Genomic DNA, 18,653 nt, shown 5'->3' with positions numbered 1-18,653 from the left:
ACCGCCCCTCACGAGACGCGCGAGGGCTCCACGTGAGGAGGCGGGGCCACGGAGGCTGTAGCCAATAGGGAAGCGGGATGGAACAAAGGCCGGCATTTGGTGTGGGTGTGGGCCTTTGCTCACTCCACCTGAAGAGCCGGTTTGGGAGGAAAGAGCGATAGATCTTTGGCAGTTGTGTCACTGACTGTCCATTCCACGCACGCCTGGCCCTTAAATTACTCTTGGGCTGCCACCTGCAAAATTTCTGCCACGACGCGCACAACAGTGAATAATTGTACACCCCATGGCCCTTTTTCTCTTGAGAAACTTGCCTGTGGAAGGAGTTGGGTGTTAAACCTGAAACTTTGTTTCTCCACAAGAAGGATCAGGCACCATATGTCTGCTCCAGATCATACCGTCAATGTCAGATCACAAGTCAAGGAGTAACTTAAGCTCAGTTTCACCAAAGTAGCAACGTGACGCCTCATTTAAAAATACCCACTCTGCTCTTTCACCCATTCAGGTTCACATATTTGTGCTGGGCAGCAAGTAACACCATTAGCACGATTATCGGATTCCAAGCAGTCTTCGCTGTAATCCATCTTCATGTGTTCAAAAAGCAACATGAATCACTGTAAATCAACCATTAAATAGCATCAGGGACCTAACCTGGCTCCTCCCCCATTTAATTCAGAAAAAGAAAGGGTTCCAAAGCATTTTGAAGTAAGAGGCACTGTTAAGGCCTCTGTCTATACAGTGCCTAAGCTACAAAAGCACTGTCTGTGACAATTCCTTCATGCATTTAAATATTACTGAGTACCCATTAAGTGCCAGATAAGCTCCATCTTTTTGAGACGATTACGTATTTCATCTCTCCAAATGCTCTCTTCCATTGGTCTGTGGTGGCAGGTGGTACATTTTACATCATTACTTGCCTCCACCCCTACTGTAAATAAAAGATCAGCTGTATGATCTCTTAAAGTCTGCCATATAATACATTTAAGTGTCAAAGGTGTAATGAACTGAGGTGCCAAAAATTCTGAAACACAAACTACAGAGACCCGACTGTGGTGTCTTTTCAAGGTGGAGACCTTTATGGTTGTGTAGCCTAACGGGCAAGTCATCTGGAACGGCTATCAAGTGCTAAGTACTACACAGAAAATACCTGTGATTCAGAAGGAAGACCTTTATTTTTTCATTTCTTCAAGGACTTTTCTGAGTCACACTGAAATGCAAATTGTTACAGTGAAAACATTTAACCAAGAATTTTCAAACCATTCCCCATTTGCTGCTTTGACTTCTTGAATGCCTAATGATCTGATGCGGCTTCAGTCCTCTTGTCCTTGTGTTTATCTGGCTTTTGGTCAATAGTGATCTAATGAAAAATGCAAATCTACCTTGTTTTCTACTGTCCCCCTCCCCAAACCCCTAATCTGTACCCTAGAGAAGCCTAATTCTTGGTGTGGCCTATGTGTGTTTTCCCCAGCTTCTCTTTCACCATCTTCTCCCCACTCAACTCCCCAGATTCTTGAACACACATGTTGTTTGTTACCTCTGTTTTAGCTCATTAGGTCCAAGACGTCAGAGGCCCCTCCAATCATTGTCACCTGACTGCACCACTCTGAGCCTTTACAACTCAGCCCAGAAGTCTACTTCCGGAAGCCAATGGGTTAGAAGCATTTCTTCCTGGTTCAATAACTCTACAGCCAAGCTTAACCTACCTATGTAGTTCTGCTTGTGTCTGACTCTTCTCCCTGATTTACTAAATACAAAAGATGATAGCCTAGCCCTCGGGCATTATTCCTCTAATCCAGACCTGCACTGGAAGCACTCCAGGAGCTCCTTGATAATGCCTTGTCAAGTCTCGCCTGCTGAATCAGAAACCTTAATGGAGCCAATCTGTGAAACAAAAATCGAGAAGTGCTAGCCAGTGGGACGAACAATTGTTACTCAGAGGTCATGTGGGTTACATATGCAGTGTTTCCGCCTCATACCCAAGTCAACAAGGAGACAGAACTCAACTCCTTGCTGGTGTTGAGAAAAAGCCAGATATGCTGCTACATCTACGGACCAATTTCTCATTCTCGTGTTCCTACTGTCCTGTTCTATTTCTTCATTCCCTCTTCCTGGCTTTTAAGTCACTGCCTCTGGTATATATTTTCTTGTGATGATCTGGGCTTAACAATGTCTTTCTCCATAATATACCAACCACAGAAACCAAAACAGTGCACTGTGATGGCATGAAAGTATTTTCATGAAGCCATATTTGAACACTTGCCACTACTATTGCTTAAGAGAAAAGTCAGCTAGCAAAGTTTGCATAAAGGAAATGTGTGTGTGTGTGTGGTTTTTAAAAATCAGATATACATTGTTGTTTTAGTTCGCTAAAATATAAAAGTGCAAATTCAGTAAATAACTGACTTATACACTATATGGTAGTAAATAGTCTAATTTTCTGTGACACCTGAAAGCTATAATTGTTTACTCAGTAGAAGACTGAGCCATCAGGGACTGAAATTAGAAAGATGCCTAACCCAACAAAGGCAAAATCTTAAACACATTAACCAGTATGGTACAGATTACATTATTATTACTAGACCATGCCTTCAAGTCTGTCAAATTATAAAAATGTGCTCAGCATACATAAAATATACATTTGAGATTTCTGTCATCATAGGCACAATCTAATACAAAAATATATTTGACATTTATAAATTAGAATTTCCATTTGAGAGCCTGCAAAATAGGAAAGGGGAAACACTGACGGCAACATTTTAAAAAAAGCAGCAGCACACACAGATGCAAATAATTCTACTTGAATAATTCTTTTCTTCATCAGCAAGGGGAAAAGAGCCATTTACATCAAGCAAAGTTACCAAGCGGATCACAGTCAGTTCACAGGTTGGGGGCCTCCCAGCTCCCAGCCGGATAACAGCTGGAATTACTCAGCTCAGTCTGGTTTCAGCCACCCTAAGGGTTCAGTGTTCTCACACTGTGGTTTTGCTAGTTAGGGTCTTTAGAATCTTCTTCTATCCCTTGTCCGTGGTCTTCCACGAAAGCACAAGCACAAGGGTTATCTGAACTGAGCACAAGGGTTATCTGAACTGAGGCTGGAACAGACCTACACTTTGACTAGGAAAGAAAACCACGGCTGACAAAGTGAACTATGAGCTGAACACAAACTTACTTGAAATCCTGAAATCCCTATGGGGAAATGAAAGTAATTTTTACAGTAAGTTATGTACAAATAAGTTTTTCTAAAATTGAAAACACAAGACTCTGCAATCATTGAATGTGGAGTAATAGTTTGCACAATGTTTGAACTGAAAATTTAAGTGTGAATGACTGGAGCAAGAGCTTCACGAGTCAGAAGGCTCCACGATCATAACAGAAAAGTTTGCCACATCATACTAGGGATGAAGAAAAGAAGACTATGATAATAGGCATATTTGAAAGATTCGTAATATTCTCGCCTATAGTCACCCTCCAGTATTTCTGGCCACTCATTTTTCTGTTCAGAAGAATTTTCTCTTCTTGGTTTCTGGATGAACTCATTCAGTGAATTTAGGACGGCGATATTTTCTCTCTTCTTAGTATCTAAAATCCACTTATATCCTATAGATTGGCTACAGTTTGACCCATGTTGCACCCACCCTGTGACTTTGCTGGATAAATTACCCCTGACAAAAGGGCCTTAGTGGCCACACATTGGGGACCCCCTCCTGCCTCTCAGGAGCTGTTCCTATTCCTCAACAAACCTTTCCTACTCTTAAAAAAATACAAACATAAAATCCACATGTGATTTGCAGCAGGAAGCCAACCTGAATAAATACTTTAAAAAGTGTCCCCTCAAAAGTGATCAGTAAGAGAGAGAAGAGAACATGAAGCAATGGGTTAGCAAAGTCAGTGAGGGGTAACTTCTTCCAAAGAAATTCCTCCCCACAAGATTGAGTTTGCCAGCATTCTAGCTGTTTTTCTTACATTTCATTTTATAAATATTTAGATGTTAACATCACATGAGATCATGCCTCAGCCGAAAAGGGATGTAAATGAAGGATATGCTAAAATGATACTCTTTAGCTCAATATAAATTAAAAAAAAAAAACAAAACAAAAAAACAAAAAAAAAACACTTAAAAGACTGAGCTACATTATGGCAAAGATTCTTAAAAGTGGCTGAGGTATTTAGATCCTTTAAAACCACAAGTGTCTAGTACTGAGTATACAGATGAAGTAAATATTGATAAAAGGTGGCAATGAAGGGATGAAAGAAACGACTTTGAGTTGCTTCTAAAATAACAAACAACCTGAGCTAGGGGGAAATGATGAAATCCTGGCAATATATAGCCCAGCAAATAACTTCACCATCAAATATTTTGAGGCAAAAGCCTACCTTCAAGAAAAATCCTTCTAATTAATCTGTTAAAAGATTTCCAAAACGTTGGTTATTACACAATTTTCACAAAGAAAGAGGAATTACTAAAATGGAGGTGTTATTTATTTAATCTACAGAAGGGGCTTTTTAATAGATGAGATACCAATCCTATGTTTGATTATAAAATTGTCTTTTTTTTGTCTTTTTGAGACAGTGTTTCATTATGCACTTCAGGCTGACCTCAAACTCACTTTATACCCAAGGCTGGCCTCAAACTCATGATCCTCCTGCCTCAGCCTCTGAGTGCTGGGATTACAGACATGAGCCATCATGCTCAGCTATAAAATTGTCTTCTATCTGCCCCTACTTGGTAGGCTTTCAAAGAAAAACCAGCACTCATCACTTTGAGACATTTTGTGGACAATTTGGTGGTGAATATTTTAGATGTCACAACTTCAGCTGAAGAGCACTTGTGCTTTTAAATACGTAAAATATAGAATTCCGGGATTAATATATTTCAGATTTTAATGTTTAGGGTTTTTAAAATTAGTATGTTTAGGGTTTCTTTCCCCTTCAGAAAAAAAGAATATTAATTTGGTGGCCAGGAAATCTGTTTTCTATTCATTGCCCCAGTGATACCAGGAATAAATGGAATAAGTCAATTAGCCTTCTTGTGCTTGAGTTTCACTGCCTGTAAAATGGGATAAGAATATCTGTGCTACATTATTCACAGGAATATTCTGAGGCTAAAGTAAAACACTAGAATGCACTTTTATTTTTTAAAACGTAATATAAATGCTAGTGTTAATAACGGTATTGATAAGAATTTCACAGGTACCACTTTATGTTACCCAATCAGGTGTGTGCTAACGTAGGCATTCCTATGAGATCACAGGATGAATGTTTAGTTTGATTTTATTTTAAAAATAATAAATCACAAAACTAAAACGTTTGAACAAGGTCACTTAACCCTCTCCCCAGGTGGTTGGAGGTATCACCGCCACCGCCATCGCCACCACCATCACCATCATCACCATCGTCACTTCTTAGCTACATGGTTAAAAGAGATCTTGAATACGTCAGCTTCACTGGGAAATGCATCCCTGGCACAGGTGGTCTGCAGAAGAAAAGCCGAACTTCACAAGACCTCTCTCTGTCCTCTGCTTTGATCTCAGAGTGCGGCCCTGTGTAGGGAGGGACAGGGCGCTACTTCCGGCCGGTCACTGAGGAACCAGTTCCCTCAGAGAGGCCAGCGCGGCATGGATGCGGACGTGCAGTCTGTTTTCGAAGTCGTAGCCAGAGAAATCCTCCTGTGGGGCCAGAGAAAGATGTGCACGGACTATTAGCTGAGCTTTCCCAGGGAACCGGGAGAAAACGCACGGCATTTCCTTCTCCCCCACCCGAATTCTGTACTCTCCCGGGAGACACTTCACATCCACTGGGCTTTCTCATTTCTCAAACTTCACACCTTGTGCTTAGTTTTTGGAATGTAAACTGAATGTTGATAATGTTCTCTTTGGAAAAAGTTTTCTCATTATTATTGAAATAGCAATTTTAAACTACTGTTAGAAATTCTTAATTCAAGGATACAGTTATGAAATCAAAAGTTCATTTTGTGTGGAGCAGTGCACAGTGGTGCATGCTTATAGTCCCTCTTGCTGCTTGGGAGGCTGAGACAGGAAGCTCACTTGAACTCAGGAGTTTGAGACTAACCTGGGCAACAAAGTGAGACCCTGTCTCAAAAAAGTGCAAGAGTTTATTTGTTTATCCAAATGCTAAGACTAAAGCATTTATAAAACAGGCTGAAGCTCTCATAGGAATATCTTTTTTTTGTTGTTTGTTTTTTTGAGACAGGGTCTCGCTATGCAGTTCAGGCTGGCCCTGAACTCACTATGTGGCCCAGGCTGGCCTCAAACTCATGGCAACCATCCTGCCTCAGCCTCCCAAGTGCTAGGATTACAGGCATGAGCCACCACGCCTTGCAGGAATATTTTACAATCTTGGACATTTTACTTAAAAACCAAGTGCTCGCTGAATTATCAGTTCTCCCTTCCCCGTTCCAGAATTAACCTGGAACAGAACGTCTCTTTACAAACATTCAGATGTATGTGAACAGGAAAAGAAGGGCCATGGGAAAGAGGAAGATTCAGGACTTTTACCTTTGCTTGAAGAAGTAGAGTTCGGCCTCTTCCTACAGTCTAAAGGTAAGAAAAACATATTATCTCTCAGTGGCTACATTCATTTATACTCAAGCAGAAGATGTTGCTGCTGGAGGACGTGTGAACTAAATCCACAGTACAGAGCTGCGTCAATTGTGCAGCTGTGAGTCAAAGCAGTGACTCAATTTTTCCTTAATATAAACGTGTTTATGAGGTTAAATCAAGGCATGACTTGATAAATGATTTTTCACAGTTGTCACTATTAGTCTGTAAAAGGAAACAACTGAGGCATAACGCCATAGATTAAAATTTTACTAAACAATCTAAAATTAAAAGATTTCATCTAAATATAGTAAGATACACCTCCTTTTGAAGGGAATGCTCAGTGAGAATGTCAACTTTATTTTTCACAAGGCAGGCCAGTCATTATATTTTATGTATATCTATTGAGGGGACATGAACAGTAAAAATTTCATTAAAGAGCATGGCATTAGAAGTTTCTATCTAAATTTGTAAAAACTGCATTTTCTGCTGGGCAGAGTGGCCATAAGTCTCTCTCAAGTTAATCTTTATCTAAAAGTTATATTTGTAATTCAAGTTCAGTGAGGACATTATCTCCTCAAAGACACTAAGGCAGGATCTTGGACTCATCCCATATGAATGCACGGAAAACAAAACGGTACTCTGTTCAGTTTGCTTTAAATGAAGGATGCTTTGCACCTGCTCGTGTGTATATTTTTGCTGATGAACGTTATTAAAATGTGTACGTGACATCTTACCTCTGGTTTGTCTAACAGAAGACAGCCAAGCTCGTAGCAAGCGTATGGCTGGACATACAAGTTATTCTGACGACACAGCTCATCTTTAGCAGCTCGCTGAAAGAACTGAAATAATACAAATGTTATTGGAATTAACTCATTTTCCTACTCGGTGTAAAGCTCATCACAACTCAGGAGCAGGAAAGGAGATACGATTTCCTCTTCTTTTCTCATCTTTATTCCTTCCTATGCATTCTCTATCCATCTCAGAAGCCTTTCACATGCCTGCAGGGTAAACTTCCAACAGAATATGCTGTCCACCAGTCCGCCTAACTCGTGCGAATTATTTCTCCAGCTGACACACCAACTTCTATGGATCCCATTGCTGGAAACCATGTTTCTCTGCATTTAAAAATCTAAACATCCCCATTTTAGTATTTAAGACAGAAAAACAAGCTAAGAACCATCTCTTGACATGTGTTTCAAATGTATCTTGCTGGTACCTAAGCACATGATCTATGTAGAGCTATGTAACTATTATAATTCTACATTACAAAATTAGTTTAAAATTATAAGTATGTCAACATTCCAGGACTGAAAAAGCAAGCCTCCTATTACTCTACATGAACTCTTCCAAAGAGTAGTCCGAGTAACACTGGAACACACTTATTTAAAAAACTAACCAAGCTAGAGGTATAGCTCCATGGTAGTGTCTGCCCAGCATGCGTGAGGCTTGGGGTTCGAGTCCCAGCCTAAGCCAGCAGCTTAAATCCCACATTAATAATCTACAGTTGCAAGAGTGGAAAAGTAAACGCACACTAACACACCTGATTGTTTTTGTTTTTATTTAACTGTGAGGCTTTATTCTGCTCCCTCAAAGGGTCTGCCTCACTTCCTCCCCCGTCTCTCTGAAACTGTTAGCTTTGATTAATAGCTAGTGCCAGAAAAGAAGCCCATATATAAAGAAGTCCTAAGACTACAGTTACATTAAAAACATTACTTTAGCTATTAGAGGCTTCTAGTGTCTAAAGAGATGGCATTAATCAAAGCAGATACAGTTCTTACTATAGCGGGAGGTTAGGTTTCCTTTAGTGCTTTTTCATTTTTCTCACAAGCAAAGATGTAGGTAGTTATGGTTTATTCTCCTGTAGCCAGGACACATTAACCGTTTACCTGAGCAGCATCTTCTGAGTTCCCTAGACATTTGTGTATGGCACCAAGAAGCAAATACTTTAGGCCAACAACGGAGGAGTCGTCCACTTCGTGGCAAGCTTCAAGAGAAGTGGAGTTGGAACAGCCAAAAAAAAAAGACAGAAAAGAAACATACAGTTAATTCTTTGAACACCGCCAGGAGTTAAGTGACTGTTTTACTGTTCAGCTACTTCTTCACGTTTCTGCCCCCAGAGATTCAGAAAGTCCTCATTCCTCATCCATTACTGAGTATCCTTGATCAAAGACAGACAAAAATACCAAACTGTAATGAGCCAAAAAACAAAACACACACACACTTCTTCATATAGAAACATGGAAGACTTAAGCCTTAGGAAATGTTTTCTTTCGTTTTAAAATTTATTAGTAAAAATGGAGATATTCAATTGAGAGTAGAAGCTTGAAATATGTATTATATATTCTCTTCACTTACCTGAGTACCACCTCAAATGATTTCTGCTTTTGTTGGAACTACTCTTGGATCCTGAATTTTATGAATAATCTTTATATTAAAAAGAACCCTGAAGATCTGTATTACTAAGTGAAAGAAGCTCATCTGAAAGACCACATACTATGGGGTTTCCACTACGTGACATTCCAGAAAAGACAAACGTTTGCAGACATTAGAAAGATCAGGAGCTGCCATGGTGAGCAAAGGAGGAAAGACGAACTGCAGTACTCACAGCAGACCACGCTGATGGGCTCAGCCCTTCTCTGCCTGCCCGCACTCACACAAGGTGCAGGACCAAGAACCTTGCAGGGTCTAACCCAGGCTGACTATGGACTTTGGTGATTAAGTGGTGTCAGTTTTGGTTTTCTAATGATGACTGAGGCAGCAGGATCGCCATGAGTTCAAGGCCAACCTGGGCTACATAGCGAGTTCAAGGCCAGCTGCACTACACAGGGAGGCCCTGTCTCAAAAATAGAAGAAAAAAACGTGACAACATTGACAAAACAGGCAAAAATTCCTCTCCTTAAAAATGAGCTGAAATAGACATTTCTCCAAACAAGGCATACAAATGGCCAACAGATATATGAAAAATATGCTCACCATTATTAGTCATCAGCAAAATGGAAATCAAAATCCCCAAAGACTCATGACCTCATAACTTTTGGGATGGCCATTATGAACAAAACAAGACAAAAAACAGTAAGTGCTGGTGTGGATACAGAGAGGATGGAACCCTGTGCACCGCTGGTAGGAATGGTGTGGCTGCCGTGGAAAGCAGTGTGGCGCTCCCTCAAACATTAGCTAGAACTAGCATCCGATCTAACACACTCACTTGCGGTAGTTTATCCAACGGAACCAAGATCAGGATCTCAGAGACATTCTGCACTCTTGTATTCACGGCACCATGATTCACAACAGCCGTGATACAGAAACCATCTAAAGACTCATCAACAGATGAATAAAGAAAATGTGACACACACATATCATGGAATATTATTTAGCCTTTAAAAAGAAGGAATTCTTATCACATGCAACAACTGGGGTAAACCGGGGGACATGATGCTAAGTGAAATAAGCCAGCCACAGAAGGCCAAAGATTCCACTTGTGTTAGTGGAAACAGCCAAAATCATGGCAGCAGAAGGCAGAAGGGTGGTTGTCAGGGGTTGGGAGGAGTATGACCGAAGCTTTAGTTACGCAAGGCAGCAAAGCTGTGGAGAATTGCCGTGGAGAACACTATGCTGCGGAGATTGTACATGGACTTAATATGCTTAGAGAGGTGAACTCTATCAAAACATTTAAATAGCACATATTTTGGGGGGTTTGGAGGATCAAATCAGGGCCTCATGCATGTTAAGCACTCGTTCCACCACTGAGCCACACACTCCCACCAAGCATATTCTTCTTGACTCCGAAATTCCACTCCTAGGGATTTATGCTCCAGGTGATATGGGCTGTTTACAGACACAAGAACATATACGTAAATGTGGGTCTGGAAGCACAAGGCAGTCAACAGTAGCAGGAGACTCGAGACTCCTGTGTGTTCATAGGTGGGACACTAGTTAAATAAACCGTCCTGCTCACACTCTGGAATACTACAAGGGCATTCCAAAGAATAAAGTAGCTCTGTGTGGACGTTAGATGGCCTCAAAAATATTGTTCAGTGAGAGAGTCTAGGGCTGAACAGGAGGAAGAGAATGTTCTCTTTTTATGTATAGTCATCCCTTGGTATCCTTCAGAGCTTGCTTCCAGGGTGCCCCGAGGATCCCTTAAATAAAATGGTGTGGTATGTGCATAAACCAGCCCACCTTCTCTAGAACACTTCATATCGTCTCTGAATTCCTCTGACCCCTAACAGGACACGTGTGTGTGCAGACAGTCATTATGCCGTTCCTGCTACCAGATAATGACAAGGAGGAAAAGTCTGCATGTGCTCTGTAATGATAAAATTCTTCCGCAAATGCTTTTGGTCTGTGGCTGGTTGAATCTACAGGCACAGAACCTCAAGACAGGTGGGGTGGCTGTAACCATATGTGTACACACATGCACACATCCCCGGACACACATAGATACACCCTCAGCGGTAGAAATGCATCTTCACAGGGTCAGCACAAAGCACGGCTGCACTTGTCTTTTTGTAGAAGTGGTGTCTGGAATAAAGGGACACTTACACTTTGCTTTTCACTCCTTTAAATGGTTTGACTATTTCCGCAAATTGCAAATTACTTTAAAAATTAAAGCACTATGATCTTAGCAATAAATAGAATTTATGCCAGGAAAAGAAACACTCCCGCCTGTAAGAATCTTACATTGGGCAGGGGAGAGAAATGATGCAAAAGACAGACAGGTAAAATATATTTGTTAAATAAAAAGTGCAAAGGTAAAAAGCCAGTCAGGAAGAGGGAAGGGAAGAGTGTGTGCAGGTCAAGCCTCACAGACAAGGTACATGAGTAAGATGTGCAGGAAATGAGTGCAGGAGCTATGTGGGCGCTGGAGGAATAGCACTTGCATCATGAGAAGAACATGTACAAAGGCCCTGAGGTCAACAGTGCTGGGTGAACTGGAAGACAGCATGGCTGGTGCCCAGGGACCCAGGAGGCAGAGTAGAGAGACAAGGTCGGCGTCTACTCTAGATGTGACGGTGAACTGTATGTCGAGGGTTCTGAGATGCAGGGTGACACAGTGTGACTTAGAGTGTAACAGGACCGCCCTGCCCTGCCGAGAACACACAGCTATACACAACAAGGAAGGCTGCAGTAGGTGGGAAGCAGGATCTATGAATGAGATTACAAGGCCAGGATCAGTGACCTCCCAGCTCCACTGACAAGGGCGGTTACAGACAGCCATGCTGACACGCCCAACACACACCCCTCTGAGGCTGGGTGGACAGCTTCCCAAGCACGTGCAGTCCACACTGCGGGCTCTCAGGGTTGGAAGGAAGGAACTCTCTCTCTGCAAAGATTCACACTGCGCTCCCCAGGGCTGCGTGGATTTGGACTGAGGTAGGAGGATTACAAGTTTGAGCCCAGCCTGAGCAACTTAGCGGGACCCTGCCTCAAAAAGAACAAGAACAAAAACAAAAAAAGGGCTGGGGTGTAGCTTAGTGCCAAGGCTCTGGGTTTAATCCCCGCTGCAGCAAAAATACACAAACCACAAAGTGCTTTCACGGGGAAAAAGAAATATGCTTCCAGCAACCCCCATAACTGTAGAACTAATAACACATGTAGGAAGAGCTGCACTTTGTACTCCCAATGAGGCGAGCGTGTGTCCACACCCGCGCCTCCAACCCCATCACCCACGGGATGGCAGGGCCTGCCTCACTACGGCCTTTGTCCAGGACTGGCAGAGCTGCATCCTCCCAGTCAGAGATGCCGACAGGACACGGACGGGGGCTGCTCTGCAGCGATGCGCACAGCTGTGCGTACCTTGACTCATCCTCTGCAGGCTGGGAAAGGAGCAGTTGGGCAGCGCTTTCCACAGGTACAACACCTCGATGGACGCGAGCACACACAGCACTGTGGTTGGGGTCTGCTTCCGAAATCTCTCCGCCTGCAAGGAGTTAGTCAGTCTGCTCAGACTCTGCTTTGCGAGAACAGATTTAAATCTAACATATACGTCAGAGCCATGCAGGAGAGGGTTCATACTCAATGTGAACGACCCTCTCCTCAGCTAAAATGAAGAGTTCTCTCTATTTAAAAAAGATCTGCTTCCCCGTTTTTAATGCAGCTGTAGATGGGCCTTGAGTTCATTATTGCAGTTGACCTTCTCCCGGGGTGTATGTCTCCAGAAAATATGGGAGGAGACTGAACTCATACAAATCACTGTACTTATAACACGATACAGTAGGCCAATGGGTTTGTGTGGAGGACGGAAGACCAGACGCATTTCAGGTATGGATCGATCCACCTTTAAATTTTCTCCTCAGTCCTAGGCTCTCAGCTGCATTCCAAATCAGAATCTAACTTATACTCCAATAAATTCGTGAAGTACTCATTCTGTGAAAATGAATAAAACCAAAAAAACACTTGCTTATGGAGTAAAAGGAAACCTAAAACTAAAATCATAGAGAATTTAGGATATGACGTATTTCTTACGGTAATTTAGGGAAATTTTATTCTCAGAAATGCAGAGTAAGTTTGGGACACGGCCCCTGCAGTGCTGGGCTTTCTGCTGGCCCAGCTGATGCACTACTGCTTTCTATCACAGCAAGCTGTCACACATCCCAACCCTGGGTCCCACGCTGTGGGCTTCTTGTGAGGCTCTGTGCATCCGGGTTCTTCTGAAACTACCTCCCCTGTAGACAGACACGCACCTCTGTGGATGGGCCCCCTACCTCTGCAGGGCCTGGAGTGTCTGTTCATTCTTTATTTTTTCCAAATCTACTTTTGTTATTTGCAGCAAAATGAGCACTTTTGATTCAGAGCAGAAGTAGGATCGCAGGAATAAATTCCTCCACGGGGGTGAACTGCATTTTACAGGACAAGTAAGTCACCAGCTTAGCACACAGCCTCCTAAAGCTCGATCCAAGAGTGTCGGTTACAAACGCCTGCAGTAAATAATACACCAGACTGACCAAGCCCCACATACCTTTTTCACTGAGAACTGTTCGATCTGATTGTTTTTCCTTTTGAAGAGTTTCTGAACTTCTTTAAAGACGATCTGTGCCCCGTCCACATCACCCGTGGCTCCCTGACAAACTGTAAGAGACCAGAATTGTATTTTCTAAGTATCCAGCAGGGTATGCCACCAAGTGAAGCTGCCACCAAGTGGAGCCTCCATTGATGACAGCAGGAAGAACGGGGAGCAAGGGTGTTGGAACGCTGCTCCACGGAGGGTGCGCCATCCTACTGGCCACCCACCCCTCCGTTAAGCTATTTCGCAGGTGCCTGCATTCTCAGAGCTTTGGAAGGATGCAGAAAGCCATGGTCCTTGTTCTCCTGTTGGAGAGACAGCTTTGCATGTAACACAATCCTCAGCTACCGTCGCGGTGTGCACCCTACATGGAGCCCACATGTGCAGAGGGTGGGGTAACAAGGACTCCAGGACACTGAGGAGCTCAGGGGATCAGGAAAGCAGTGTGAGGTAACCCTGCTCTGGGGAAAAAGTCATGAATTAGTCCTGCATACGTTCATCAGCCATTGACCTCTACAAGCTCCCAACCAGTATGGGAAGAGGAGGCCCACGGGCCTGCACCCCAAAGATACGTCAATCTCAGCTGCAGGGATCACACACACAGCCAGAGGTCCATAGCTATGGTGCCTACAGCGACAGCAGGCCTCAGGGTAGGAGAACCAAAGCGCTTTTAGAAGAGTCAGAAAAGCAGGATGTTTTCTCTTTGGCCCATGGGAAGCTGTGAGGAGCTGGGAGAAGTGGAGCCGAGCCTTGCAGGGTGAGTAGTCCTTGCATCCGTGCACCATGTGCATCCCTCCCTGGGTCCCTCGCAGACCAGCTTAACCACACCCTTGCCTCCTCTGTCCCCTGCCTTCCCCACGCTGCACACTCGGCACGCGTCCACCTCCTTCACCATGACGCGTGCTCACCCTTCTCTCCACCGCTATGACACTGAATTCACTTCTGCCCGTTTTTTGTTAGTTACCATCTTGGCCCTAGGCTATTTTTTGCCACCCAGTTGGAATGTCTGAAGTTGACTTAAGAATTCCACCTCTCTTCTTCAAGGACCCCTAAAACCAGGTGGCTCTGTACTTCCTTGTGGGCCTGGTCAGGCAGAGCACGGGGTGTGGCACGTCAGAGGTTGGGTCACATTGGCAGGACAGAGAGCATAAGCAATGTGTGTAGAAAGCTGAGGATGCCAGGTGATGGGAAAGGCAGGAGATTCTTCCTGGGAGTCAGAGGCCGTGGGTTGAATCTTTCAAGGAAGAGACAACCTGTTCCCAGCCACAGGGGGCAGCTCTGGTCAGCCTCAACCCCAAATGACCTCATTGGGTGCAGCGGCAACATTTTAGCACCAAAAGGAAGCTGTCAATCCCACTATTTTACAGATTGGGAGACAGAGAGGTCCAGGGAAGTTAAGGCCAAGAAAGAGGGAGAAGGACAGGGTGCTGTGGACCAGCTTGATGCAGTAGAAGCAGGCAATAATTAGTATGAACAAATTGGCACAAAAATAAATTGAGAGTTACTCCTAGGCCTACATGACTTGTGGCGAGGCCCCTGGCTGGCTGAAGGACGGATTAATCTTTAAGCCAATGGCCAGAGGTGAGACTAACAAACGGCCTGTGAAGTTCTGGTGCCTCAAAGCAAGATAACATGGCAGCTGAGGACCTGACTCATGCAAATTCCATCTAGCTCAGTAGCTGCAGTGAGCAGACGGTCAGGTTACCAGTTAACCATGATCTGTTCCTGTGTGACTCTCCAAAACCACACTGTTCCTCCAGTCTTGAACCTTGACCATGTCAGCAGTTCACCCCTACTGCTTGTGGCAGCCTCCAGCTCACCAGCACACCCCTCCCAATCAAGCTGTATGCCTAATAAAAGCCAAAGACACCATGCCTCATGGTCCTAGCCTGTCACTAGACTTTGACCATCCTCGTGTTCCTTGTAACTAAAGTACATGTTTGTCTGTGTTTTATTCTGAGCAGCAGATCAGTGGTCCTAGGCCTGGGCTCTGAGAAGAGGGAAAGAGAGAAACAGTACCAGGATTGAAACCACCCTTAAAGGCCTAAAATCACAATGCCTCAGACCCTGAAGAAGAGATCCATCTACTTCTGTTGAAGACAGCTGGAGATTTTTTTTGGTGGAACTGGGGAATAGAACCTAAAGTCTTTTCACTGGACTACATCCTCGCCACTTTTTAATTTGTAAATTTTGAGACAGGGTAAAAATATGCCAACCTCAGCACCAAAAAAAGTCTGGGTTAGTCTTGAACTTTAAGTGAAAAATCATTTATGTGGCTGAGTAAGGAGAGTTCTTCATTACATAAACCTGAGAAGGTTTTCATACAGTTTCTTAAAGGCAGGAATATGTAACTCCTCTTGTTCTGCACCCCTACAATTCCAAATCATGTAGTCCTTCTATGTATCACAGCAGCAGACAACACTTTTGTCCACCAGGTGGCAGTGCATCTCCAACTATCTCACACAACGGCCAAAAAAACGCAGGGGAAACAGAAATGGAGGGTGTTCAAACACCACCCAGACCATGGCACCGTAAATACAATGGAGCTAATCGGATGGAGCAAGACTCAAACACATTCAATTTTCTAACAAAGGACACCTACCAAAGAAATACATTAACATGATAAGAAGACACATCCAATTCTTGAAAACTATTTAAAACTCCTAATTAAAAAACGCAGCAAAGAAAGAAAGGGAGTAAGGAAGGTGGAGGGTATGGAGGGCAAAATATCCCAGATCTGGGAAAGCCTCCAAACGGTTATTTCTGAGATGGAGCCCAGGACTAGGCCGGCCCAGCAGGAAGGCAGGGCGAAGGTGGGGTACAGTACTGACTCTCTCTGAGCACGGTATAGGCCTCTGCTACTTACGCGGCCGTATAAGACGTTAGCACGCTGCAGAAAAGCCGGGGAAACTCAAGCTCTGCGTCGCCCTGCCACAGCTGTCCGCCTGCCGGGGCAGGAGGGCTCCTGACAGCAGGCAGGCAGGGCACAGCCGCGTGGACGTTTACTCACCTGCAGTCAAATACGCGTAATAGCACTGCGACCACCTGGACTCGTTCTTCAGCCTCTCGAAGGAATAAAACGCGTCCTTGAAGTTGAGCTCGATCATGCTGCACCAGCCTACGAAAGTGGGACTTTAGCATCCGCCCCAAGTACAGAGCTCTGTGGCCCACCGTTAAGCTACCGGCTGCCAGCTATCCCTGTCTGTGAATGTCTTGGGAACCACTTAAGAAATTTACTTTGAAACCTTAAGAAATTTTTTCCCCTTAAATACTTTCAGACAAGGCATTTAATAACAGATTGAGCAGCGCAGTGCCATTAGTATGGTTACATGGTACACCAGTGACTGCCTCAGAAAGTCTCAAAGCACTCTCTTGATTGTTACCAGTAACTGTCAGACCTCTGAGAGAAGCAGAGGGCAGCTAGTCAGAACTGAGGTACCACCCACCCTTCCTCTGCACATTGGTGGGAGCGCTGAGGGAGGACCCCGTCTTTCCTGCGTTAAACACTGGCATTCTGGTAAAGAACAGCGGCACTAAATCAAGACTTTAATTCTCATGTGGCAGCACAGGGGCTTCCACCAACCGAGCCCTAGGGAGCGCCAGCTCTGCATGTAATTCCTGCTGATTCTTGCTGATCCTTGCTGCCATCCTGCAGTGGTGGCTGATGGTGACCTCATGTTGGCAAAGAGACAACCAAAGGGACCAACAGGTCAGTGACTTGCTCAAGGCCACTCAGCTATTAAGAGAGAAGAACTGTGGATCGAAGTCCAACACTCTTCCCTTTACACACTACGGCCTCTATAAAAAAATAATTCTGGCGTCGGCTGTCTCATTAACTGTGTAATCTGGGACTTGCCATTTACGATCTTGGGAGCGGGGAGTTACTTACTTCCAGATATCTGCTGTGAAATTCTACGGGGTATAACACATTTTAGAGTAAATTTTAGGTGCATTATTTTCATCCTATAACCTATATGAGGGTGAGATCTGAGGTGAACACAACAGAGGTGGGGCAGCAGCCTGAGCTGCTACTTTCTCCTGCGTCGACTTCCTATCCTGGGTTGGGGGACACTGAGCTCCCTTTGCTCTGACATGCTATCCTGCCACAGACTACGAAAGGATGTACCAGAAAAGGCTGCCCAGGCTGGGCTTCGAAAGCGAAGAATTAGTAGTATGGTGACTAAACCAACGTCCCAAAGAGCTTAGTGTACACAAAGACATGCTTCTCCATTAGACTGCAGGCCACTTCTCTTCCTCGGCCCTAACAGGCACGGAAAACATAATGTTTACTGGGTGGTTCCCTATGTCTTCCTTTGCACGTTTACTTTAAAATGATTCAGGAAGACAACAGTGTCACCGGCAGATGAGGCAAGTGGCAAAAGCATGCTAGGCTCTGGAGGTGACAGGTGACAACTGCTTCGCCTCTCCGCGGGGAGCCTGTCGAGTGCCCTTCCTGCTGAGGCTGAGATTCCCACACTCCCCCCACGCCTTCTACGTTCCTTGCCTGCGTGCTGAAGACCGGGCTGACTCGCTGTACAAGGCTGAAACTGTAAGTACGAACCTTTATTTTTCTTTCAATGTTCAGCTTTTTATTTCTTTAAAACCAGCTTACCCCAAATCAAGCCACCAACAATATGTAATTCTGAGGTTAACACTTCACTCCTCTGAGACCCCGCTGTAAGTTACACGGATGACACTGAGCACCGGGCCTGGGAGGTCGCAAAGGGCTGCAAAGCCCACCCTGCGGTGCTCAGCCACACCGGGGACTCCGGCCGCCAGCCCAGCATGCCGACGGCCCCCGCGGCGGCCAGGGTGGGAGCAGGTGGCCCAGGTCCTGCCACAGCGGCTGCCGCCCCTCTGACTTTGCCTGGGGAGGCAGGGATAGCTCAGCCCTGACCTGCCGAGCCCTTATTTTTTAAGAATGATTTTTGTTCCCAGCCCAAGGCTGGGCTTCCACTTGTCAGCACAGCAGAGAAGCTGACAGAAAAGGATCTTCCTCATGTACCGGGGTCAGAGGGTTCAGTGCAGCCAGGGAAAGACTCTACAACACCTTGGGAGAGCGAGGAGGAAATCTTAGGCAAGTGAACACTCCC

The 18,653-nt window shown here is 44.5% G+C and overlaps 1 protein-coding gene across 1 annotated transcript in view; it reads right to left on the bottom strand.

Moving 5' to 3' along the window:
* Positions 1–5,250: 5,250 nt before the first annotated feature.
* Ttc39c (tetratricopeptide repeat domain 39C) overlaps positions 5,251–18,653 on the bottom strand; it is a gene marked incomplete at its 5' end in the record, with an annotated part of 94,421 nt that continues 81,018 nt past the window's right edge. The window contains 7 exon segments of the mRNA XM_005372710.2: positions 5,251–5,663; positions 6,513–6,551; positions 7,292–7,396; positions 8,444–8,541; positions 12,354–12,477; positions 13,516–13,625; positions 16,571–16,678. Coding sequence (XP_005372767.2) covers positions 5,574–5,663; positions 6,513–6,551; positions 7,292–7,396; positions 8,444–8,541; positions 12,354–12,477; positions 13,516–13,625; positions 16,571–16,678 — 674 coding nt within the window.

This window comes from Chinchilla lanigera, unplaced genomic scaffold (genome assembly GCF_000276665.1).
Source record: "Chinchilla lanigera isolate Chin_1 unplaced genomic scaffold, ChiLan1.0 scaffold00001, whole genome shotgun sequence".
NCBI classification, from domain to species: Eukaryota; Metazoa; Chordata; class Mammalia; order Rodentia; family Chinchillidae; genus Chinchilla; species Chinchilla lanigera.
This window is presented reverse-complemented; position numbering and strand designations above follow the sequence as displayed.